This window comes from Pelobates fuscus, chromosome 2 (genome assembly GCF_036172605.1).
Source record: "Pelobates fuscus isolate aPelFus1 chromosome 2, aPelFus1.pri, whole genome shotgun sequence".
In the NCBI taxonomy this organism is placed as follows: Eukaryota; Metazoa; Chordata; class Amphibia; order Anura; family Pelobatidae; genus Pelobates; species Pelobates fuscus.
The window spans coordinates 403191435-403217897 of NC_086318.1; the positions used below are offsets into that span (position 1 = coordinate 403191435).

The 26463-nt window shown below is 42.1% G+C and overlaps 2 protein-coding genes across 2 annotated transcripts in view; one reads left to right on the forward strand and one right to left on the reverse strand.

Annotated features, from left to right (window-relative positions):
* The window catches only part of THADA (THADA armadillo repeat containing), a 519919-nt gene that overhangs the window by 237870 nt on the left and 255586 nt on the right, over positions 1-26463 (reverse strand). The gene's annotated exons all lie outside the window — the stretch shown is intronic.
* On the forward strand, positions 25425-26436 carry LOC134585969 (uncharacterized). The gene is made up of 2 exons (XM_063441462.1): positions 25425-26134; positions 26173-26436. Exons 1-2 carry the CDS (start codon positions 25664-25666, stop codon positions 26395-26397), a joined length of 696 nt encoding a protein of 231 aa, XP_063297532.1. The 5' UTR covers positions 25425-25663; the 3' UTR covers positions 26398-26436.

Sequence of the window (26463 nt, forward strand, 5' to 3'; positions counted from 1 at the left end):
TTCTGTCTGAGAAAGTGGTGGAGAAGAGGTCATAAATCTGCCATGTTGTCAAAAAAAGATTGTGTATGTTCCAAAATTATAGCTATGTTGCAGTTTAATTTTTTTTTGCACCAGACAAAAAAAAGTCCAACAGATTTAATGAATTTAAACAAAAATCTGACGTAAATTTGCCTGTGACACTTTGCTAAATCTCTCAGTATGTATCACATGCTATGAAGCCAGTTAACACTGGTTTAGACATAGTGGGGATGCATCTCAAACTGTGCTGTTTAGCCCCACAGGTTTCCATAGGGATTGCTACATGCTTAGTATTTCTGACAACTTTTTAGAAAGAACAGATCGATCTCACTACAGTATATCTAATACTCCATATAGCCATTTAAAGCAACACTCCATCTCAACCAAATCGCTACGATGGCTCGAGGTCCAGGGTGTGATCTTACCTTAAATGGACACTATGGCATTAGGAATACAAATGTGTTTTTCTAATGCTATCGTATCCCAGTCAACATTTAGGTGATCTCTCCCCCACCTAGAAGGGGTAAAAATGCTTACTTAGCCTTTATTTCTCTGGCAGGCCCCACCTCTTTGCCTGAGATTTTCAGTCCTAATGATCTCAGAACACAGGAAAGTACTTGGAGGCTAGTTCACATGCACAGCAAAATGTTGTGCAGGAACAATCAGATGTTCTCTATGAGACCTTCTGATTGAAAAAGAGTTGACTGTGAAAGCGCCTCTAGTGGCTGCCACTAGAGGCATTTAAACCCTGCCCTGTAAATATTGTCGTTTCTGCAGAATGGCAAGGTTAGGACAAGGTGGACATAGCACCCAGACCATTTCATTAAGATAAAGTGGTCTGGGTGCCTATAGTCTCCCTTTAAGGGGTGAAACTGTTTGGGAAAGACCAATGTGTTGTGATCTGAAAACTAATGCAAAGTTGTGCTAGTGGGCAATCCTAATGTTAACCAGTAGAGCCATTAGTACATCCCACCAGTGATTAGTTATTGTAGAGGACACGTTCTTTATTCTCATCGGTATCTCTAATACACTGTATTGCCAGTTTTGTCTGGCACTTTTTCTATATGTGCTTATTGATTTCACTATTCCAACCAAAATATTCGTTACTGCACCCATTTTTGTCTTTTTATTTTCCATTTTAAATTTTCTCATATGCACAAGAGTGGAGAGAACAAGAACAAAACATTTTTTTTTTTAATTTAACCTCCCTACCATTTTATAAAGGACACGGATAACATCATGAAAGCTCAAAATTTCCACTTGCCCACTAGTGAGTTAAAGTGGCGCTGTTATGCCGAATTTACATTTCTTCTATTGTTTTCTCTTCCTCTCTCAGAATTTGTTATTTTCTTTATTTCTGATCTAGTTTTCTTTAAAACATAAGACAAAGTAGAGACTAAGTGTCCTATGCATTTTTCCCAGACTTACACTTGACTTTCGTTGACCAAAGGAGGAGCTTAAGTCAGCTCCATTTCCTGTGTCAGAGAAAGTAGTCATCCTTCTCCTTGACACAGGAAATGAAGCTCCTCCTTTGGTCAAAGAAAGTCCAAGCGTAGGAAAAATGCATAGGACACGTTAGTCCCTACTTTGTCTTATTTCTTATTTTTATTTTAAAGAAAACTAGAAAAAGAATAACAGATTTTGAGAGATGAAGAGGAAACAATAAGAGAAAGAGAAGTTCAGTGCCGCTTTAAATGTCATCCTTGGCAATGTTCCATGGATCCTCCAGGTTTGCAGTAGTGAGAGACTAGCTGCCTAGTAAACTAGGACTTGGAATTGCACCACATACTTAATCTTCTAAAGTCCTTTTGAGAGTTAGACAGAATGCAGTTGTCAGGATCAAGACAGGGATCCAACACGCAGTGTACTAAAACTATAAAGACGTGTACCGGACCTTAGAGTGGCCGGACTAACATCAAGCAAACAAGGAATTGTTAGGGACAAGCAGAGGTCGAGGGAACAAGAAGACAGGTAAGCGTAAGCCGAGCCGAGTACAAGGGTAGGAGAGGGAAGCAAAGTCAAGAAACAAGCCAAGTCAAAACCGTAGAACACTAAGAATATAAACGCACTGAGGGAACAGACAAGCTGAAACCACGGCAGGGCAATGACTCACAGTAAGTGAGTACCTTTTATACCCTGTCTCTTTAATGGATATCCACGCCCCCAGAACGTCCTGGTTTGAGATTTCCCGTGGGTCGTGACGTCATTGACGTCGGTGGAGTTGTGCCGCGTCATAAAAGGGGGCGGGGCTATCGTGGCCGGCATCCAAAGTGCCGAAATTGCTGGAGGAGAAGGAGGTGTGAGTGGCAGGTACCATGACAGCAGTGTCCTGTTTACAGAGCAGTTGTCAAGGCGGTCTCTGAGTTCCTTTACATTAAAGAATCTTTGGGGTCAACTTGCCCTATTTGTAAACTACTTACGGTATAGCATAGATCAGTGTTTCCCAAACCATTCCTCAAGACACACCAATAGTCCAGATTTTGTCAGTATCTCCATTGGAATAAAACAGGGAAATACATAAATCTTGGACTGTTGGTTTATGAGGACTGGGTTGGGAACCACTGGCACAGATGGTTGACCTAAGCCAGGTTTAGGCAACCTTCAGCACTCCTGATGGCTGAACTACATCTACCATAATGCTCTTACAGCCATAAAATACCGGCAAAGCATCAAATTAGATGTAGTCCACAACATCGGGAGTGCCAAAGGTTGCCTAACCCTGACCGTGGCCATGCAGATATGTCTGGGTTTATCAATTCAATTTTTTTTTACAAACTCATCATTTAGAATCATGAACTATATATATATATATGAATAATAGTGGAAACTCTATATTTCCCAGTATACACGCTCAGTTAGTGGAGACTATATATTTCTCAGCATGTACTCATTAGTAGCAAAACCATATTTCCCAGCATGCACTTAGTATTATTAGTGTGAACTCAATCTTTCCCAGCATGCACTCATTATTAATGGAATTCTGTCTGTCCCAGCATCCACTCAGTATTAATAGTGGAACTCAGTCTGTCCCAGACCTCCATTTGTCTAAATATACATAGGGATTAAGGAAAAAGCGCAAGTAACATTTTCTTTTCTTTGGTTTTTACTATATATTGGGGCTGATGTGTGTTGTAGTCCTTGCAGCTTAAGCGCAGGACTTCTCTTTTTGTATTTGTATTTACTTTGTATCACACAGCCTGGTTACAATGCTGCTACCCATCCCATGTGTTCCCTATTAAGGGTTAATAAGTAAAGGGGTGTATATAAAAAATACCCCTTTCTGTCTCATTAGAGATATCTTTGCCAGAAGCTCAAGGAAGCAGGCTGAAGGGTCAGTGTTAGGACCCGCTTAGGGGGGGTCTGCCTTGACGTTGGCAGGCGGGCATCCCTCCAATGGCCATTGGAGCAACTAAATGACCTCCATTTGTCTAAATATACATAGGGATTAAGGAAAAAGCGCAAGTAACATTTTCTTTTCTTTGGTTTTTACTATATATTGGGGCTGATGTGTGTTGTAGTCCTTGCAGCTTAAGCGCAGGACTTCTCTTTTTGTATTTGTATTTACTTTGTATCACACAGCCTGGTTACAATGCTGCTACCCATCCCATGTGTTCCCTATTAAGGGTTAATAAGTAAAGGGGTGTATATAAAAAATACCCCTTTCTGTCTCATTAGAGATATCTTTGCCAGAAGCTCAAGGAAGCAGGCTGAAGGGTCAGTGTTAGGACCCGCTTAGGGGGGGTCTGCCTTGACGTTGGCAGGCAGGCATCCCTCCAATGGCCATTGGAGCAACTAAATGACCTCTATTTGTCTAAATATACATAGGGATTAAGGAAAAAGCGCAAGTAACATTTTCTTTTCTTTGGTTTTTACTATATATTGGGGCTGATGTGTGTTGTAGTCCTTGCAGCTTAAGCGCAGGACTTCTCTTTTTGTATTTGTATTATTAAGAAGAGCTCAATCTTTCCCGGCATGCACTCATTATTATTAGTGGGAACTCAGTCTGTCCCAGGCCAGCATGCACTCAGTATTATTAGTGAGAACTCAATCTTTCCCGGCATGCACTCATTATTAGTGGAACTCAGTCTGTCCCAGGCCAGCATGCACTCAGTATTAGTGGAAACTCAGTCTGTCCCAGCATGCACTCATTATTAGTGAGGTTTCTGTCACAGTGCCCAGTATGCTATTGTCACACACTGGAAGCGTCATATGTCACCCATACAGTTACAGGATTAAAATATAAAACATCTTTACTTTATAAGATGTGGGGGGACAAATAAAAAACAAACGGTACCGTGAAGATATTTGAGGGATTCTGACTTTATATAATATTTTATTTCTGGAGACCAAAATTCCTGGATCCGACTGATAAGAAGAACTTGAAGCATTTGCAGTGGCTGGATTCCGCACATACCTTGTTTAAGAGCCAAAAATACTTTTGCCCACATGACCCTTAAAACTGTCATTACCCTCATTAAATAAATCAGGGGAATAAAACAAACAATGCAGAGTGATACATTTTGAAAGTTTCAAATATGTTATGAATTATCAAGCAGTCTGTTTTCACGATCCAACCTCCAAGATCTGCTAATAATATAGCATACCAATGAATGGTTGTTACGCAAACGCTCTCTCTCTCTCTCTCTCTCGGAGATTTGATATTGTTTTTTACTTTATCCTACTGCTGGCTTGAGGGAACTAAAAGTGTTAATGGTGTTTACTAGAATGAAATGGTTATGAACAGTATATATATTTTTGGCTCTAAGGTAAACCAAATTCTTGTTAAAGAGAAAGAATCCCAATTTATATTTTGGAAATGTTATAGCATAGATGGTCAAAAGGCCGATACAAAGCCATTATAGAAAGATAACTTGTAATGCTTTGCCACCTTGAAGTCTTGTAGACATAATTACTGCACAATTTCCCTGGTTACTGCTCAGGGAGATGAGGTCACATTGACTTTAACAGATACTAATTTCTAGATATGATAAAGGGAACTGGCTCAAAGTGACCTATCACAAAGGAGAGAGGGACGATGACTTGTAAATACCCCGGTGATGCCTTCTCAGTAGACAGATTTTATGTCGGAGTGCAATTATATAAATCTATAGCAGGGAATTGTGTTCTATGGAGGAATGGGATTGGCTGAAAATACCTAATCACATTCTAATCTAGAAAGAGCTTGCTGCTCGAAACTACAAATACCTAAATGTAAGAATCTCCCCTCTTCCTGAAAAATGTGTATTTCATAAAGATAAAATCTTTACAAGATACTCATTTTGACTGTGTTAGAATTTCACTGAAATTCCAACCCAGTTAACAGATATACAGAGACAAAGTAGGGACTATATTTATCCTCTGCCTGACTTTCTTAGACTCAGGGCGGCGTCTAAGTATCATTGGCTGTGGAGGATCCCGGTGTCTAGTGGAATCCTCCATAGACCGCAATGCTGTACTCTTGCGCATGCAGTGTCGTCAGTTCTCAGAAGAGGACCCGCCAAATCAAGGTGGCCATGCCCGCAAGAAAAAGGTTCAGGTAAGTATATCTTGACCTGCTGCACCCCTCCCTCTGGCCACAATATCCAGTAGCAATGTCACCGTTGGAGGTCTTTGCAAAGTCGGCAATGTCCCCGGACTGTGACAGTGCCGCTTTAACAATCCATTTGTACATTTTGAATGCATATAATGCAAAATTGTGTAGTGACAAAACATTTATGTGTAACACTCTGAACTATACTTTTCCCACTTGTATCATTTCCCTTCAATTGCTTGAAATTCTGCTCTTATTTAATTAATAGAGTTTACTATTTTGAGCCATCTGTTCTCACATTAAACCTAATATTGACTAAACACAGTGAATTCCAGAGACCTGGCTTTGCCTCTATACAATACCATTTCCAGACTCTGCAGCAGGGGTAACCAATGAAAAGGCTCTCCAGCTGTTACTAATCGTCATAATTCTCCGCCATGAATCTTACTATTTTAAACATTTAATCCATGTAAGTTGATGGCTTTTGTATGTAAGTGGGCTATATTTACATAATTATGCTACTACCAGGTAACATGTACTGTTTATTCTCAATTTAGGTTGCAATTACTGATCCCCCCCCCCCCCCCCGCCCCGCTCCATCAATCCTTCTGAAATTGTGTATATATAAATAAGAAAAGTAGTTGTGATAAATGAATTTGCAGATGTGCATTGAAGGCTACTGAATCTGAACGGGTTTTGAATTTTGGCCAAACAAAAGGGAGAGGCAAGAATTCTCAAAAGTATTCATTCTCTGGGGGGGGGGACCATTTATTCCGTGCAAAACAAATAAATATAAATCAAGTCTAGAACCAGATCTACTATAACTACAGCAGGACACAGCACACTGCTCTGGCAACTGTTTAGACCAAAATTGTCCAATGAGGTTCTTACAGCACTGGCAGCTTCCTCTGTGATGCCCAGCAGGCGTTTATGGGATAGATAGTTCAGCACTTGACAGTAGTTGCATTCACATGAATGGTTGAAGAATCCACTTATTACTGAACACTCAATGAATAACGCCACTCTGCTATGCTATTACTACGGGGTTGTTGATTACTTTGATAACTGCCATTGGAAAGCATGTTGTGCATCGATTACATTATACAAATATAATTACACACATTAACCTCTGATAAAAGCTGAATGCCTTGAAAAGTCAGCACAAAAATTACTATTATGAAGACGTCTTCTTCTGCTCGGTGAAGAAAAAAGGTTAAAAAAAAAAACGGTTACAGAGCTGTTTAATGGTAGGGGTTAAACACGGACTCATTGACAAGAATAAATATGCAACATTGATTGTACATTTATCTCTCCACCCAATTAATCACCGGGATTTTCCTCCCTGAGATTAAATAAACAAGCGAAATGCTGCACAAGCTGATTCATGTGCTGTTGGGAAATATTTTTGGCTCCATAAAGGAATTTCATTTGACAGATAAGCACTTGTACATATCATTTTCAATGTATTCAACCTTGTACATGCCTAAACGCAGGGTCGGCATGATACAAGTCACATCACTGCAAGGCCGGGAACGCCTGTCTGTAGATACATTTCTGCTTAGAATAGCCGTAACCTTCCCCAGCTCTGGCGGTCCGCTCCTCGAGTATCATGTTCGACATCACAATTAACACTGGAACAAGCAAACTGTACTCTCCGGATCACTAACCGCATTAGTTATTTATTAGAAATATAACATACATTGCACTCGCTTTTTGCACTTTGATTTTGGCAGCTCACCTATTGTGTTTTACACATTCACTCAAACACAGAATGCATGTACTCACAAGTACTATCCATCACCCTCATTCATCTGTCTGTATGTCTTGTTAACTAAAGTGACACTTCAATTTAAAAATAACTCTTGCTTATTTACCAAATGTCTTGATAATATAACCAGAATGGCAAAGAAGATAATGTGTATTGATAGAGGGTTTTCCACTCTCCAGGGCACTACTGATCCCCAAAAGCATGCACTGATTAGCACCCATCAAACAATCAGCTGGCACATAGATGGTAATGTTTCTAACTAGAACATCTGGGCAAACAATGGTATCCAGACCGTACAAGAGATTTGTATTGGTAGCCCTATACTGTTCATTTAAATGGCATATAATGCTTGTATTCTGCCATCCCTGCACAGAGACTCGCATTCCATCACTAAATGAACTAATAATCCACCGGGCCTCCACTCATCAGGGGAAAAAAGCTGCAGACAAAAATCCACAGGATGCAGATTAGAAAGTAAAAAAAAAAAGTGTGTTTGTTGAAAAGACATGGCCCAGTGATATAGGACAAACCAACACCTCCATGCAAAGCATGAAGACACTGAACATTGGTGTTGCAAATTGTGCAGCACTGACACAGGAAGCAGCTCTAGAGGCCATCTGAGTGACTGCCACTAGAGGTGTTACACCAAAAGGGAAAAAATGTGTCACAACCTTTTCCTAATCTAGCATGCTTTATTTTACACTCCGTTCTTTAAAGGGATGCTCCAGGCACCAATACAATGTCCTCTAAATGAAGTTGTTATGGTGCCAGGAGGCCAATGGAGGTAGGTTTAAACTGTTCTCAAACGGTTTAACCCATGAGTTGCCTCAAGCGCGCGATGCCCACAAACCCAGGGGCGGCATCCAGCTTCTGAATTTTCATTAAACTGGCTTGGAGAAGGTATATTTTTTCCAAGCCAGTTTAGTGAATGGGGAGTCACTCAGTGGCTGAGAGTGTCAGCTTACCGCTTTCAGCCAATCAGTAACGCCCATACCAGCGGCACTCCGCGCTTCCTGTAAATGAAAATTCAGAAGCCGGATACCACCAGTGGAGGAGTGGACATGCCTGCTGGAGGCCACTTAGGGGTTAAACCATTTGAGAACTGTTTAACCAATTGAGGTAACCATAACAACTTAATTTACCTGAATGTGTTTGGGTGCCAGGAGTGTCCCTTTAACAACATTTACCAGAGTTATGAAAGAGCCAAACATAGCTGGAGGAATTCTGAAGTCTGCCGCGCTGCACAGACTTGATGCTATACTTATCAAAACGAATGTAGTTCTCTCATCGCGATCTTCTTTTACAACCTATAGCATTTCGTTAATCTTAAAGGAACACTATATTGTTAGGAATACACAAATACATTCCTAATACTACAGTGCTGAAGTAGCAGTTTAGGTTCCAAGTCCTTAACAAAATGGATATTAAAGGTTTCTAAACTTACCTTGACCTAGCACGGTCTCACAGCGGCTGGCGCCACCTCCATGGCTATCATCTTGATGATCTCACCCAATCCAATGCTTTCCCATAGGAAAGCACTGGCAGACTATAGAGCATGTATGGCAAACTGCTGTGCTGCACCAATCAGCATCTCCTCATAGAGATGCATTGAGTCAATGGATCTCTATGGTGATCTTTTAGTGCCTCCACATTGTGCAGCACTGTCACAGGAAGCAGCTATAGTAGCCATCTGAGTGACTGCCAATAGAGGTTTTACTAGCCAGCAATGTTTTGCAATATTTTCTCTGAAAAGTCAGCATTTACATTGAAACGCCTGCAGGGACAGCAGATATAGACACCAGAACATCCTGCTGTAAAATAGTGTCCCTTAATTCTCCATTCACCCCAAAACTACTTCTAGACTCACAACGTGCACATTTGCAACTTGGTAAGGCCTTAGAGGTGCAATGAAGCATTATAAGGTTAATCGAATTATACATATTTTTGACTAGCAGCATTAGAACAGAAAAGGATTAATACTTAGCCATTGAGGATACTGCGAAACTAGAATGCTATTTGACATTTTACCCTAAATTTTAAATAAATAAATATATATATATATATATATATATATATATATATATATATATATAAAGATAGAACAGTCCTTGCAGTCAGGCTCAAATGTAATTATTAAATCCCAGGTGCCGCTCCTGGGGTTTGAATATTCAGAATAATAAACAAATGGGCTGCACTCACGGTCTTTCCTTGTATGCCATTTGATCTTGAGGAAGGTCCCTGAGCGGACCGAAACGTTGATCTGCTTTTTTACTTGATGGAATAAAGAAAACTATACAAGGAAAGACAGTGAGTGCAGCCCATTCGTGCAGAGAGTTACACAAACCACACCTGGTCAGTTTAGTACTTGTGATATAGAACAGAGAGATACTTATATTATTGCAAGTCAGTTATCTCTATAGATTTAATCTCTAATTTACAACATTTTTTTGTACCAGGTAGAGATCGTTTTCCAGCGCGCACAAAAGATTCCAATTTATTGTAGGAGTCCAACTGGCAAGTGAAATATCAAGCAAGGTATTTTATCAAAACATATCTGGGCACTCCCATTCTGTGTGCCGGATCACTAAATAAGCAAACAGGTCAGTTTTGTGTTTTTCCCTCCACCATATTTCAGAATATAAATCATTAATTTATTAAGTAGTATATGTGCAATAGATTTCCTACGTGGTCTTTCTGTGTGCGAATAACAATGAGTAACATCACGACCATTTGTTTACTCAGTAAATGTTTAAAGTGGATCTTTAATTCATAAATATGCGGATGACAAGATGATCTTCAGGCAAGTTAAAACATTTCAATGAAATCTTGTCAAATATGACAAAGTTCCATTTAATGGCCTTCTAAATGTATCTATAGATTGTGCTAAACAAACTGCTAGCAAATGTATAGGTGGAGTCATGAGCCGTACACATCCAGATCAGAACTAGCATTTATCCTGCCTAAGCCCTACAGTAAAGGAAAAGATTGTACAGCAAATGCTAATGCCAATCATTGATTATGGGGATGTAGTATATACACCTGCACCGCAAACCTACCTTAATAAACTTAATACATTGTATAACTCGTTCTGCTGATTTGTGCTACAATGTAATTACAGGACCCACCATTGTGACATGCTAAAATAACTAAATTGGCTGTCACTGGAATCCAGACGCACCCTTCATCTTTCCAGCCTTGTGTTTAAGAGCTTTTCTGGGAAGCTCCCACCCTACCTGAGCAAAATGCTCTCCTTGGCTGTTTCCACCTCCTATAACCTCCGATCCAGTACCAGCACTTTATTTAGTCTACCTCAATACAGAAAGAAAGCGGCCCGATCCTCCTCCTCCTACAGAGCACTGCGATTATGGAACGACCTCCCGCACACTTTCATATCTTCCCCAAGCCTAAAGTCCTTTAACCCCTTAAGGACAAAAGTTCTGGAATAAAAGGGAATCATGACATGTCAGACATGTCATGTGTCCTTAAGGGGTTAAGAGATCCCTCTCTACATAGCTCAAAACAGAATGCACCTGTGATGGTTGATTATATATTTCTTACCTGTTCTATGTTAAATTTTGTTTATGTTGTGTATTAATATTGTTTTTGTATTTTATTGTACCCGATTGTATCAATGCAATCCTTTGTGGACCCAGGACATACTTGAAAACGAGAGAAACCTCAATGTATCTTTCCTGGTAAAATATTTTATAAATTAATAAATAAATGTATAAAGTCAAAGGATAGCCAGATGTGAGCAAATGTAAATAAGGTGACAACAGCTCATATCTCAAGAGTAGTGGAATTAGGGAATGAGTAGGTAGCCAATCACGTAGTTATAAAAGTCTAAGCATCATAACTACTTATAAATTATTGTTATTGCCATTTATAAAAGCAGTGCCAGCAGTGCTAAATATTACTATATTACAGTGCCAGCAGTGCTAAGTAGTACTATATTATTAAGGAAGAAACTTAACAATAAAAGAGACAAATCCTAAATGTTAGAGGAACAATATGTTAATGAGGTCCCTGCTTAAACGAGCTTACAATCTTCAACTTATTGTAGAGATTTTAGTGTCGGGAAGTTCTCCCAGAAACGTTCCCTCTTTAACCCCTTAAGGACCAAACTTCTGGAATGAAAGGGAATCATGACATGTGTTCTTAAGGGGTTCAATTCGGTCTTAATTTTCACTTGTGCTGGGGTGCTTGAAGATGGGAATTAAAAGAGTTCCTATTCAGGAACAGCATCCTAACGCCATAACTAATACATAACAGCTTGTAATGGACATACATTGTCAAATTCCACTCTGTCCAACTTGGATGCAATAATAGACTGACAGTGGTGGTCGTGGGTTAGTGCAGCCTATCACTGGTGTCCAGGTGAGACAGAATTATAGCTATAGGTGCAAAGCAGAACCCTCTTTCAGCTATTTTAGATACTGTAATTGCCACTTAAAGTGAAAATGTAAATACACAAATAGAACAAAAAAGCCTGCATTTTAAAAAGTCTGAAACTATTCCATGTTATGAATTCAAATGTGATCATAAATCATTGAGACCTAAATAAAATAAAGTGAAGTTAGAAGAAAACAATCCATTATCTCTCATGAAACTAGAACACAGGAGGAATGTATTTTAAAAAGGTATTCTGAGCACATCTGCTATCTGAGTGGTATCTGAATAGTAAAGAGATTATATGAAAGTTAAACATAATCAAGAAGAGAAATAACAGAAAATATAAAAATGCACACCAACTGAGACATTTCTGACACCAGTAATAGGCCAAAGTACATTGAATCGCTCACTGTCTCCTTTAGCCATAGCACATTCCAGCCACAAAGCCTTGCAGACTCCCACGTTAAAGAGGAAATCCAGGTTGAATATCTAAACAATGACAGATACGTTTTTCATTGCTTTATGGATCAGACGAAAAACAACGTTCAAAGAAGAAAATTGTAGAAATCCAAAGACATTTTTTACATATAGGAGTGTGGTTGAATGAGCAAGAAGAATTAAACTAGATCACCCTACAGTTCCCTATGGACGTTTCATGTTCGCAGATAATGTAGTGAAATGTAAACCAATAGAGAACATAGATCTACATAAAAAAAACTAAATACTACAAGAGATATACATGTACTGCAGGTGTGTCCAACCCGCTGGACATATGCGGCCCTGGACTGCTTGTAATGTGGCCCAGTTGCCGTCTGGTCTGACAACCAGCGAGCCCATTACTTACTGTGTTATTTTTGCACAGCTCCCTCACACTTCCTGCAATGAGTTGGCTGAAGGGATATGACGCAATCCAGGCATCAGCATCACAACTGGGCGCGCAAGGGAACATAGCAGGACGAGCACAGTGAAACCATCACAGCAGCCACTGGCCACCAGGAAGAGGACCCACTCCAGCCCTCCTTGAGAAAGGTAGGGGTATTGGATGGACCCCTTAATTACTAAATGTGTCTGTATGTGTGTGAGTCTGTGATTATGTGTATATGTTTGTGTGTATATATTTGATTATGTGTGTTTATCTGTGATTGTGTGTATGTATGTGTGTGTTTGTGGGTCTGTGATTGTGTATGTCCGATTGTGTGTATAGGTCTGTGATTGTATTTGTGTATGTCTGTACTTATGTGTGTGTGGGTCTGTGATTGCGTGTATCTATGATTGTGTCCGTGTATAGGTCTGTTATTCTATGTGTTTGTAAATGTATATACATGTGTATGTGTTTAGTAGTTAACTCCCTAATTTGCTATCCTTAAATATGGAAATTCCAAATAAGGATAACAGATAAGTTGGTTATCTACTAAACAAATGGCATATCAGAATTAAGAAAAAGTGTTTAAGTTTTATTATATAAATTACAGTATATATTTTATGTACGGCCCAGGACAATTCCTCTTCATTTAATGTGACCTGGGGAAGCAAAAAGGTGTACAGAACCCATGATGTACAGAACAAAAACTGCCAAAGTTTCCTTATAAAGTAGAAAGATCCAATCTCTAAGAAAAAGTGATACAGTGCTTGGAAATCATGGCGCCATTAGACATTATGCGGACAGATTAAATTAATGTGTTTATTTTTTCCTATTATTTAGAAATCTAGAAATAATTATAAATTCATGTCTTCATGAATTAGAGGGAAGACGACTATCTCAAACATTGACATAGCAGTGAATCAAAAAGTTGAAAAGGAAGAATAAATAAAAACAAAAAGGGGGTAATAAACAGATTGCCTTTGATAAGTTCATTAATCAGCCGGTGGGGGGAACCTAATGCGCATGCACGGCAATGGCCGTGCGCGCATTAGAGATTCCCAAAGGAAAGCATTATTCAATGCTCTCCTATGGGGAAATTCCGGACGCTGGATGTCCGTGAGGATGTCCAGCATCAGATAACGAACCAAAAGTCTGTTGGGATTCCGGAAGTGCCCCCTCTGGAACTGCAATGTTTAACATTGCAGCATTAAGTGCAAAAGAATCATAGCACCCAGACCACTTCAATAAGCTGAAGTGGTCTGGGTGCCTACAGTGTCCCTTTAAGATGTATTATTTACCACAAAGTAACGGATACATCCTAAAGTAGATGCTTTAGAATGACATTGGTAATTAGGAAAACAAGCTGTTGAGGTATTTTAACCTGATGAGTCACAGCTATCTGATCAGGATTATTCATACTGCTCTAATCTTCAATAATCGTACTCCACGTATTACTACATTTTTGTAGATCATTAGGATTTACCCACAGTGGCCTCAAAAGGCAAAATTACTTGGTAAGACTATGCTGCTACTGATAAGAGATTACATTTAGACATTCAGAGTGGTGGCATAATAAATTAGGATAATGTTAATGTTCACAGAAAAATAGGTTTAATGCAGAGTGAAAGACAAACTACTTTAATTAAAGGGACACTATAGTCACCAGAACAACTACAGCTTATTGTAGTTGTTTTGATGAGTATAGTCAGTTCCTGCGGGCTCTTTAATGTAAACACTGCCTTTTCAGGGAAAAGGCAGTGTTCATTACTCCCTAGGAACAGCTCCAGTGGTGATCACTCAGACCACCACTAGAGGTGCTTCCAGAGTCAGTGCTGCACAGTGAGCAGCACTGACGTTCAGCGGATGCAGAACTTTCTCCATAGAGATGCATTGATTCAATGTATCTCTATGAGGAGATGCTGATGGGCCAGGGAGGCGTTTGGCTCCACCCCAGCACAGAATCCTTAGCTGAGATCATCCGAGTTGACAATCTCAGCCAATACTTTACTATTGGAAAGCATTGTGATTGGCTGAAATCACTTCTGATGACACAGATGTAAGAAAATGAAAGTTAACTTTTCTTGTCCATATGTATTTTATGCTTAGATAAGGTTTATAATCATTATTGCTGACTGAAAGGATATGAAACAGGTAAACTCTTTTTGCTTTGTATGCTTTAAAATAATGTACGACATAATTATGCTAACTGTGGCAAGACTTAAACAATAACATTCTTCCTTCTAGAGGATGTGCGGCATTGCTCAATCTCAGGATGTTCTTGCCCAGTCCGATTTCAGGATGTTCTTGCCCAGACTTTATTCAAATGCTTATCTTTCTATTGTCAGACTAGTATGTACTATTAGCTACAAGGAAACGATAAATCGTACTGTTAATGTAACAAACTGGGTATAAAAGCTAGCTCTGAAATATACTTATTCGAGAAATCTTGTCAAAGCATCCTGTTGTCTGTGTATTATTGCTGACAATGATTCTCCATCAACGTTGATTATGGTGACCGAGGAATCGAGAACCGAGGGGAGTTGAGTCCATTACAGCATTAACCCTTTCAGATTGGTGTCAGAAGTGGGATGGATCAGCAAAACTATTGCGGTGAGTAGCCTTTTTGTGTCTTATTGACGCTGATTGTCTATGACCCCCCTTTGGTTCAGTAAGCCTGTATTCAGTAGAAAGGAAAGGTGTAAGGACTTTAGTTATATTGAGACCATGAGAGGTCTCCGGTTTATATTGAGACTATAAGAGGTCTCCGGTTTATTAGACATTTGGTCTAAATATATACGGTTTTGGTAACCCAGGTTAGTATCTAAGATAGATACAGGGTATCTCAGGTAGATACAGGTTTTGAGACCATAAGAGGTCTCCGGTTTATAGATCTATGAGTATACCCCAAACTTCTTTCTCCCGGTCACCTTTGTTTGTCTTAAGTGTTCTTTGTGGGTGATTGTTTGTCTATATTGGGGACACACTTTGGTAAGTTAGTAGTGTCTCCACTCTGAGTCAGCAGTATGGGAAATGTGAGTTCAGGTCCTGAGTGACCAATATGTGTACATGTATATGTGTGTGTGTGTATATGTATATATAAGATAGCAGTACTTTTAAACAAATGGAGGTTTTAAAAAAATACATAGGGATTAAGGAAAGAACGCACGTAACTTGTTTTTCTTTGTTTTTTATTATATATTGGGGCTGATGTGTACTGTAGTCATTGCTGGACTACAGGACTTATCTTTCTGCAAAATAGCAGTACTGTATATTAGAAAAGAAATGACTCACATGTTGTACCTGATAGACCTACTTAAATCTTTTTGCTTTATTTTTTCTGTCGTATAGAAGTATAAGTTTATTACTCTGTTTTATTGGAAGTTATTTCACATGGCATCTGTGTGCCTGGTATGATTGTTGCTTTAAAAATACCATAAATCCACTACACTTTCTATGAGAGTGGGATAAGTGTAAATGAATTACATTGTTTAAATGATGAGCTCAGTATTTTTATACTGAGACAAAGAGACAAAAGAGGCACTTCATTAGTATTTGAAAGTTAACTCCCCATATGGGATTAATTGTATAGAACACCAATCAGCACATCTTCCCTGCCCTGTGTGTTTGTTGCAAAGGATCCATACTGTAAATATGATTTATGTTTGAAAATAACAGAGCAACATTTACATTTTCAGTGGTCCAACACATGCTTTATTTTGTGCTGTAAAATAACCTTTTTATTGCTACAGATGATCCAGTACAATAACTACTGCTTGTGTCTTCTATGTCTCACATTATGTGTTCTTTTAAATTGTGGTATATAGCCTGGATTAACCTCTGTTACTAAGGCTCTTGGAGACTGACCGGTCTAAGGTTTGCCATGCCTTTTAACATGGTATAGTTTAATTTTTTATTTTTTTTTAAGTCTCAGAGTTCTGAATGATTCTAGTGAAACCATGTCTGTGTAATCTGGTCCAGATGTTTGTTCAATTTCTATAAGATTTAAGTTGATGCAGCATAATCTCAGATTAGTTAATGGAAGTTTTATACAAATAGTTGAGTTATAAGCGCGCTATATAAATGGATCCTTTCTTTATATACAATACTATAGTAGATTAAAGTAAAGTAATGAGGCTAATTAAGAAAATGTATATATAAGAATCCCTAAAATAAATCTAATATTGGTATACCTTACAAAAAATATGTTCTGATTGCAGCTGTTAACTGTTTATTCTGTGTAAATGGTGACTGTGATAATGTGTGAAGTGTGCTTAACTTGAAAGTGGTTTAATTTATATGTTGCTGTATTGTTTTAAATTATATGTGAATCAGATTGTCACAGTCTAGTGATACTGATAAGAATGCCAGCCAAATAACCTAGCAAATAACTGTTTTATTAGCTGTTGAATACTAGCGTTTTGGCCAAGAGTAGTTGGAGTTGGAGTAGTTCTATCAGCTCAGAGAGGCTCTGTGTTGTGGTCTGATATAGCTATATGGGAATGGGGATTTGGAGGTGTTAGTTTAAGATTGCTTTCATATTGTGTTTATCCGTGTTTCCTAGGAGGGAGACAGGGTGTGTAGTTGCGTGCCCATAAATGTGATTTCTGTATTGGCATATCTGCTGGGTACCCATTATGTGTTTCTACAAAGATACTGTTTTGTGAGATGACGTGTAATATTACATTGGATGCTGAGTATGAGTTATATGGTTTAAAATGAATTGGTGTTTATGAGCTTAGTACTTCAGTAGGATGTGCTAAAATGTGGGACAAGGAAGTTGAAATGTTGAGAATATGGAAGAATAAGCAGTCTATATCCACTGCTTTGACATATAAGCAAAATGCAAAGGAAGAGATTGATAATATGATTTTATTAAAGACACGGAGGCTCCTATTATGCATATCTCTTTCTTTATTTCCTCAGCAGCAAAGATAGAGGAATATAAATATTATCAAAATGAAAGAAAAAACTGTACAGGCATAACGAGTAGCCAATCACATAACAGAGGAAGTAGCTATATAAGTCCTGTGTCTCCCACAATCCCCCTCTTTCTTTGCTGCTTCCTCAGACAGCTAAGTATTTTACTTGAGCTCTCCTACTCATTGCATTTTGTTTACTTGTGATTCATGTTTTACTTATGCTTGTTTCATTATTGTCGTTTTATTTATTGTTGATTACTATCTAGTACCTACATCGTTGGTGTATTTGGGGGTTTACCCTAGGGGCTTTGCCCGCCGCCGCGGGCTGTTTTCCCTCATACCGCCCCTGTTGCCGCTTCTCGGCGCTATCTCAGCCGCGTGCCCCCTTTCTCTGTGGACGCGACTGAGTGTGCTCGTTTTCCCCTCTCGCGGGCTACCCACGCGGGTAGGCGCACGCGCCCCTTCCCCCGCCTGGAGCCGGTCCACGGGCACACCCTGACACGTGCGGCGGCCATTTTGGGCGATCATTCGTTTCACCCTGCTGTGCCGTGCGGTCGGTCCCTTTACTACGGGTCCCCTTACTACACCAACGATCAGGTTTAGCTTTTTCTCTGTTCTGCTGGGTTAATCAACCCATTTCTAGTATTCATTATGCAGGATAGCAAGGATGGGCCTACCGTCCCCTCTGGGGATTTTCCAATAGATAATCCTGAGGGCGCTATGGCCTCTCAGGAGCTCCAGGCCCTGTTAGAAGCTACTATGGCTTCCTCCCTCGAGAAGGCTATTGCCTCCGCTATGGGGACTGTCTCATCCTCTTTTGCCCAGTCCCTTCAGTCTGTGCTCTTGCCTTCTATGGCTGCCCCTAACCCCCTGGGTGTGGGGTCCCCCTCCCCTGCCCTAACTGTGCCGGGTGCCCGTAAGGCGAAGGCAAAGGCTAGACATATCGGGTCCCACTCCTCGATGCAGGCTTTGCCTGTCATGATTGACACGCCTCTGGCGGTCGCAGATAGCGCGCATCCCACGCGCACAAGAGCCCCTGGCCGGGCTAAAAAGGCTAGATTGTGGAAACGGGCTAGAGCCCTGGATGATGGGTCGGATACCGACCGGAGTGTGGACAATGATTCCGATGTTATGGAATATGACTCCTATGGGGAGGACGAGTCTGGCGAGGATCAACCCCTTACGGGTGTAACCCCTTCTGGGTCCTCTGCCGTTCCCCGTAGAAAAGTGCCAGACCCCGCTGGGGATAATGAAAAAGGGCTTTTAGACCCACAGGGGAACCCCCTGTTTGACCCGGACGACCTGCGTCACCCGCGGTCTGCCGAATGGGTCCCTCCGGACCATATCGCCCAATATGTGGCTAAGAGGATTCGCACGCCTCTGTCAAAGGAAGGCCGCAATAAATTGCGTGCCGAATGCCCACAACCTTCCCTCCCTGGCGCTGCCTGTAAAACCCCTGACGTGGACCCTCAAATTGCCCAATTTCTTAATAAGTCTGGGTGGAAGCCCAAAAAGGGTCTTGATCACTCCCTGAAAGGGTGCCAGGATAAAATTCTGGATACGCTGGGCCCCCTGTCTAAGCTGTACGAGCTCCTTGAGGCAGCCCGTAATGGCGACTCAGTTCTCGATATGGATGTGGCCATCGGGTGGGTCCAGCGAGCTATATGCCTTGTGGGGAATGCCAACACAGCTATGTCTTCCGAGAGACGCAAGGCTATTCTTTTGAAGATAGACCCTAAGCTGGCTGCTATGACCGTAGCTGAACCTGACTCAGCCGATGAGGGGATGTTGTTCGGCACATCCTTTGTAAAGGACATGGGGTCCTATGTAAAAACCTTTACGGCTATTGACAAGGCGCAAGCTAATATGAAGCGCGTCTTCGCGCCCAAGGTTTTCGGTGGGGCCGGGCGTAGCAGGAACCGTCCTCCCGGCCGTGGTTTCCGAGGCTCATTCCGTGCCAGCAGAGGTTCCTTTTTCCCCTCTCGAGGGTTCCAGGACCCGAAAACGCCTCCTTTCTTCCCGGCTAGAGGGAGATCGTGGGGCTCTAGATACCCCCGTGGTGGGTCGTCGGGCAGACGCCCTTATGGTGAGTACCCCTTCTTCCCTTCTCGATCAGGTTCGGGTGGCGGGGAGGCTAGCCTTATTTTACCCAAGGTAGGCAGTTATTACCTCAGATGCTTGGGTTCTGCAATGCGTAAAGGGTTACCAACTAGATTTTGTTTCCCTACCTGTCCAAACGTATACCCCCAGGGAATTGTCCCTCCCACAGGAGCAGGACGCGATGATCTCCGCGGAAGTCGCGGAGATGTTCTCAAAGGGCGCCATCGAAGAATTGCCATTCGCCACTCCAGGCTTTACGAGCAATCTCTTCCTTGTACCCAAGAAAGGGGGCGGTGTCCGCCCAGTGATAAACCTTCGCCCTCTCAACGCCTTCCTACGCTACCAACATTTCCAGATGGAAGGCATCCATTGTCTCAGAGACCTTCTGAGACAGTCGGATTGGATGGCCAAATTGGACCTGAAGGATGCGTACTTCACGGTTCCAATAGCGATAGAATCCAGGGACTACTTGCACTTCACCTGGCACGGACGGCGTTGGCGTTTTACATGCCTTCCGTTCGGCCTCTCCTCGGCTCCCTGGTGTTTCACCAAGGTTATGAAACCGGTGGTGTCGTTCCTCCGTACCCGAGGGGTTCGACTAATTATTTACCTGGACGACATCCTAATCATGTCCCAGTCGTTGGAATGCCTGAAGTTGCATTTAGATTGGACGATCAACCTCTTACAGAACCTAGGTTTTCTGATAAACTGGGACAAGTCGGTCCTGACACCCGCCCAGTCTATGGAGTTTTTGGGGTTCCAGGTGGATTCCGTACGGCAGTTCCTGTACTTGCCAGAATCCAAAATAAAAGCCATCCAGAAGGAGCTCCGTCGAGCTCTTCGCGCTTCGGACCTGTCAGTCCGGCAGTTGGCGAGGATCATCGGCTTGCTGGCCTCCTCCATTCAGGCGATATTCCCAGGCCCCTTACATTACCGGGCTCTCCAGCGGCTCAAGGGGTCACACCTACGTTCGGGTCGATCGTACGAATCCCGACTTTGTCTGGACGAGGAGTCCAGAGACGAGCTGGTATGGTGGTTGGCACACATGGAAGCCTGGAACGGAAAAGCAATTTTCGGTTCCGTTCCGGACGTGGTCATAGAATCAGATGCCAGCTTGCACGGCTGGGGGGCTCGTTGTGGCGACATTTCCACGGGGGGCAGATGGTCCGACGCAGAGAAGTCGTTACACATCAACTGCCTAGAACTCCTGGCGGGGGCCTTTGCGATTCGCAGCCTTACCCCTGGAAAGGCGAACTGTTGTGTTCTCCTCAAATTGGACAACGTATCGGCAGTCCGATACATAAATCACTTGGGCGGAACCAAGTCCAAAATGTTGGCTCTGCTGGCGAAGGACTTTTGGCAATTCTGCCTCCTAAACAACGTCTCGGTGACGGCGGAACATATTCCGGGTCTGGACAATTCAGGTGCGGATTGGAACTCCAGACATTTGAGAGACTCGGGAGACTGGCATTTGCACGCCTCGGTCTTCCAAAGCTTAAACAGGCTGTGGGGTCGGTTCGAGATGGACCTGTTCGCATCTCGACTGAACGCTCAGTTACCGAGGTTCTACAGTTGGAGACCGGACCCGGCGGCAGTGGCGACGGATGCCTTTCTTCAAGAATGGCCTCCAGGCCACCTGTATGCCTTTCCCCCATTCAACATGATCGCTCGTACGATCTCGAAGCTGGTTCGTCACGACTGTTGTCTGACCCTGATCACCCCTCTGTGGAGATCACGTCCGTGGTTCCCTCGTCTGATGGAGTTGTCCATAGACTTCCCTCGTCTGTTGCCGAACTTCCAGGACCTCCTTCTGGATCCGGATGGGAACTCGCACGAATTGGTGCTCCAGCACCAGTTGCCCCTAGTAGCATGGTTCCTTTCAGGGGACGCTGGCTTGTCCCTGACGTTCCACAGTCGACTCTCTTGCTCCTCGATAACGCCTGGGCTCCGGGCACACGATCAGCTTACCGAGCTGCATGGAAGTCTTGGTCTGATTGGTGCATGGAACGGGCAGTGGATCCCATATCTGCCCCTCTCCATTTGATCCTGGGGTTTCTTACAGCCCTGTTCGACTCAGGCAAGGCGTACAGGACTATCAATGTTTTTCGATCGGCCATTTCGGCCGGTCATGGTGGTTTGGAAGGTGTACCCATCGGCAAACATCCTTTTGTATGCCGTCTTCTCAAGGGTATTCGCTTCGTCCGTCCGCCTAGGTCGCGGTTTTCGACATTTTGGGACGTCAACATTGTGTTGCGGTTCCTGTCGGATTGGTACCCTAACCAGGACTTGACTCTTAAACAACTATCCTCCAAGATGGTTATGCTGTTTTGCCTGGTCTCTTGTAAGAGAGTCTCCGATGTTAGGGCTCTTGACTGGGGTGCCTTTGTGTTTACGCCGGATGGCGTTACTTTCACCATATCTAGGAGAACTAAGTCGGCGTCCAAATCCTTCGTATATCCTAGATTCCCGTTGTGTCCGGCGCTCTGCCCGGTGGATTGTTTGAAAGCCTACCTAGAGGCTACACGTACGGTGCGCTCATCTGAACGCCATCCCTTATTCATTTCGTTTAAGGCTCCTCATCGCCCAGTATCGACTCCGACGCTGGCGCGTTGGATTCGTTGGCTTTTATCCCTAGCGGGTATAGACACATCTGTCTTTACGCCTCATTCTGTAAGGGGTGCTATGGCTTCGAAGGCATCCACAGTTGGTTGCCGCCTGGAGGACATCATGCGCGCAGCGGACTGGTCCCGAGAGTCGACCTTCAGAGACTTCTATTTCAGACCAATTGAACACGTCGCATCTCAGGTGATAGCACAGCTTTAAACTTGCATAATAGGAGCCTCCGTGTCTTTAATAAAATTCCTAGATTTTACTAGTAACATGACGTAAAGTCATGATTTTATTAAAGACACGGAGGCGAGTATTATTCCCTCCCACCCTCCCGGTGTGGATTTGGGATTGGAGATGCTTCGATGCAATACAAGTACGTGGGCAATTGGGTCTGTATTGAGTTCATATTTTTTGTACTGTGTAGTTTTTATCATGCTTAGATGATTTGACAGTTTTATATTGATTTCTAATCATGTATATATTCTATTTCAGCATCATGTTTCATGTAGATCCCTCACGCTTATGTTTGGTAAGTCTACAGTTTGAGTTTGGAAATTACCATATTTTTCTATCTTTTTTAGCTTGAAGTTCTCGTTTTGTTTCCCGTTTCCTGCTTGGATCAAGTGGGACATCGTTTATCTTACCTGGTCTTCGGTTGCGCAAGAAAGAGGGGGATTGTGGGAGACACAGGACTTATATAGCTACTTCCTCTGTTATGTGATTGGCTACTCGTTATGCCTGTACAGTTTTTTCTTTCATTTTGATAATATTTATATTCCTCTATCTTTGCTGCTGAGGAAATAAAGAAAGAGATATGCATAATACTCGCCTCCGTGTCTTTAATAAAATCATGACTTTACGTCATGTTACTAGTAAAATCTAGGAATTTTTTTTTGTAAAGATATTTTACAAGTGTTGGAAGGATGAGGCAGGTTTGACGTCTGGAGATGATATGGATCTCCTTAAAATACAGTCATGCCTTGGTAACACTGTCCACCTACACAGGCCGAGAGAGAGGATGGGATGGAGCACATAGAGCCCGTGGAAGGGGTGGTCAAAGAGGGGCAAGGGGATGGAGACAGGGAAATCAGGGTTATAGGGGCAGGGGTAACCAAGGAGGAATAGACAGGAACACTTGTTTCAACTGTGGCCAGCATGGCCACTGGAGGAATGAGTGCCCACACCCCAGGAAACCCCAGCCACCCCAACAACCCCACAATTCTCAAAATATGCCCGGTAGACAAGAACAACACCAGGCCCACTCCCAACACCACTGGCCAGCATATCGCTTAGTTCAGGATTTTAGAACCCTGAATAGTTTAATTGTGCCCATTGCACCCATTGTCCCTGATGTGACATCCCTCATTACAGCCATTCCACATGATGCCACTTGCTTCACTGTCATTGATTTAAGTAATGCATTTTTTTGTCTATACCTATTGATCAAGAGACACAGCTACTTATGTTTTTTTATTTTTTGAAGGCTGTCAGTTTACCTGGACACGCTTACCCAAGGCTATGTGGATTCCCCAGCTGTTTATTCGTTGGTACTCCAACATACTCTAAGAAACATGGACCCCCCCGGTCATGGTTCCGTCCTTTTGCAAAATGTTGATGATTTGTTGTTATGTAGCCCTAGCTATGAGGCAAGCACTGTGGATACTGTCAGCAACTGTGGGTCACAAGGTTGTTAAACACAAAATGCAAGTGTATAAATCAAAGGTTGATTACTTAGGTTTTGTTCTGGCTTCAGGCTCCAGACAATGGAGTCCAAAACGTATTGAGGTCATTCAGAGGATTCCTACACCCACTACTCGGAAGGAGTTGCTCACCTTCCGCGGCATGATTAATTACTGCCGCCAGTGGATCCCTGAATGCTCCCATTATGACTCAATCCTAAGGGAGGCTGTACGTTCTAACAGTCCTGAAAATGTCTGCTGGTCACCAGACATGCTAGCTGCATATATTGCCCTTAAAGTTGTTATTGTGCAAGCCCCGGCTTTAGGACTACCTGTGTATTGTAAACCATTTCATTTGTATGCTTGGGACAATTGTAAAACCATGGCCGTGGTCTGTGCACAAGAGCACGGAGGCGGTATGCGTCCCATAGCATTCTTTTCCAAAGTAGTTCCAGCTCCGGTACAGGGTATGCCGGCGTGTCTCAGAGCATTGACAGCATGTGCAATGGCTGTTGAAACTGCTACTACTATCACACTAGGGCATCCTACAATACTTCATATGCCAGTCACCAGGTCACTCAGCTTATAAAAAATCTCACCACACAACACATCACAGCCCAGCGCTTAAGTGGATATGAGATTCTTTTTCTTAATACCCAGAATCTGTCTTTTGGATTAAACAAGGTTTAGAGAAAGATCAGCATGATCTGTTCTCTAAAGAGGGGAGAATAGGCATACTTGAAGTCAGCTGCTTTATTTTCATCAGTCAGGCACATAGCAAGCACCATCCAATTCCTCATGAATTCATTTTATATTTGGAATCTCAGGCAGCATGTACAGTCTTTTGTAAGATAGTGTGAACCATGTATGAGAACACATCCTAATATTCCACACAAATCACAGCACGAACATTTGCCCCCTCCAGCTGCTCCTTTTACACACTTACAGATTGATTTTTTTCATGTATCCAAAATTGGTAAGAAACAGCAATACTTACTGGTCATAGTTTATCAGTTTAGTAGATGGCATGAGGCCTTTGTGACATCTAGGGAAGATGCTAGGACTGTAGAGAAGATTATTGTTACTGAAATTATTCCCAGGTATGGCTGCCCTCTGCAGATTGGCTCTGATAATGGCTCAGTTCTTGCCAGTAAGGTTACCCAGGAACTTGCTAAATTCTTGCAAGTTACCTGGAAGTTTCATATACCTTAGCATCCACAGAGTACAGAGGTAGTTGAAAGGATGAATAGGACTATTAAGGAAAAGCCCAGAATTTATCCAGGAACATGGGTAAATTGGACTAGATATCTACCAGCTATTTTAGCTGAGATAAGAATGAATCCCCATAAGGTGACTAAATTATCTCCATTTGAGATTTTAATGGGATGACCTTTTCCCACACCCTGGGCCAGGGAACCGCTTGTTATAATGTCTGGGGATTTACAGCTAATACAAGAACAATATGTACAGGAATTGTTGATAAAACGGAATGGTATGTATGACAATGTTTCTTCGCAGTTTTCCCTTGCCTTCACAGGAACCTACTTATCCATACCAGCCCGGTGACAAGGTGTATATCCGTCAGCTGAACAGGACCAAGAAAGGAGGATACCCTTTTGGACCACCTGCTACTGTGATTGCTGTACCCGGAACCGCTGTCCTCACAGATTCCCACGACATCTGGATTCACGCATCCTGAGTGAAGCTGTGTCCAAAGAGGGGAGCCAAGGAAGACCACACCACTCCTCGCTCGGAAACAGAAGAATTTCTCCTCAGCGAAGCATCATGGCTTTTACACCATATCGTAGATTGAGAGGATCATACGTACCTGAGACCAAGATTATGTATTGCGCTATGCTTTCTGGAGTTGTTATACTCCCTCTGATATTGTTCCTTGAATGCCATTATGAGTACAAGTCAATGGGAAGTTTGAAACCTGTTTGTTTCTGGAGAAAAGACTCTGACATGATGAACAACTCTTCAATACCCCCAGCCCAATTAGGCCTTAGCCCCTCATCTAGCATTCGTCACACACGCTCCCTCAAGAACCTTTCTCCACCACCTTTCTATCAGCATGTAATATGCAATTATTCATTCACTGAACACATTTGGATGAATTGGACAAATAGTAACCCTTATAAGTACCAGTTACCCATATGGAATGTGTCCACAGCTAATGAAACCGATGCATTATGTTTGTTTGAAGGTTCACGGAAAATTGTTAGATCTTATAATGCAGAAATGTGCACAGTTAAGGTTGCTAATTACACTAATATCTGTGTCACATTAATAAGGTTGCATATCAATGTAAACAGACAGGCCTTATTACTTTTAATAATGATTATATAACTGGTACCATTAATTGGAGAAGGGGACGAATGTTAGTCATTATGAACGACACTGTAATTGAGAACCATACACTACCTTATATTTGTACACCTTATTACTGTCCTTTATCCTCTACCATAGAACCAAAAGTCAACAACGACACACACACCTATTCCGTCCACATGTATTAATACAACTGCCTTCTTACAAGCTGTACATGAGTCATTAAACATCACTACTCCTGTAGTAACATTATG

Excerpts from the sequence above, each read along its gene's own strand:
- LOC134585969 (XM_063441462.1), top strand. The coding sequence starts at position 25,664 with ATGGCTTTTACACCATATCGTAGATTGAGAGGATCATACGTACCTGAG. Across the intron at positions 26,135-26,172 it reads CAGAAATGTGCACAGTTAAG|GTTGCATATCAATGTAAACA; the intron begins GTTGCTAATTAC and ends CACATTAATAAG.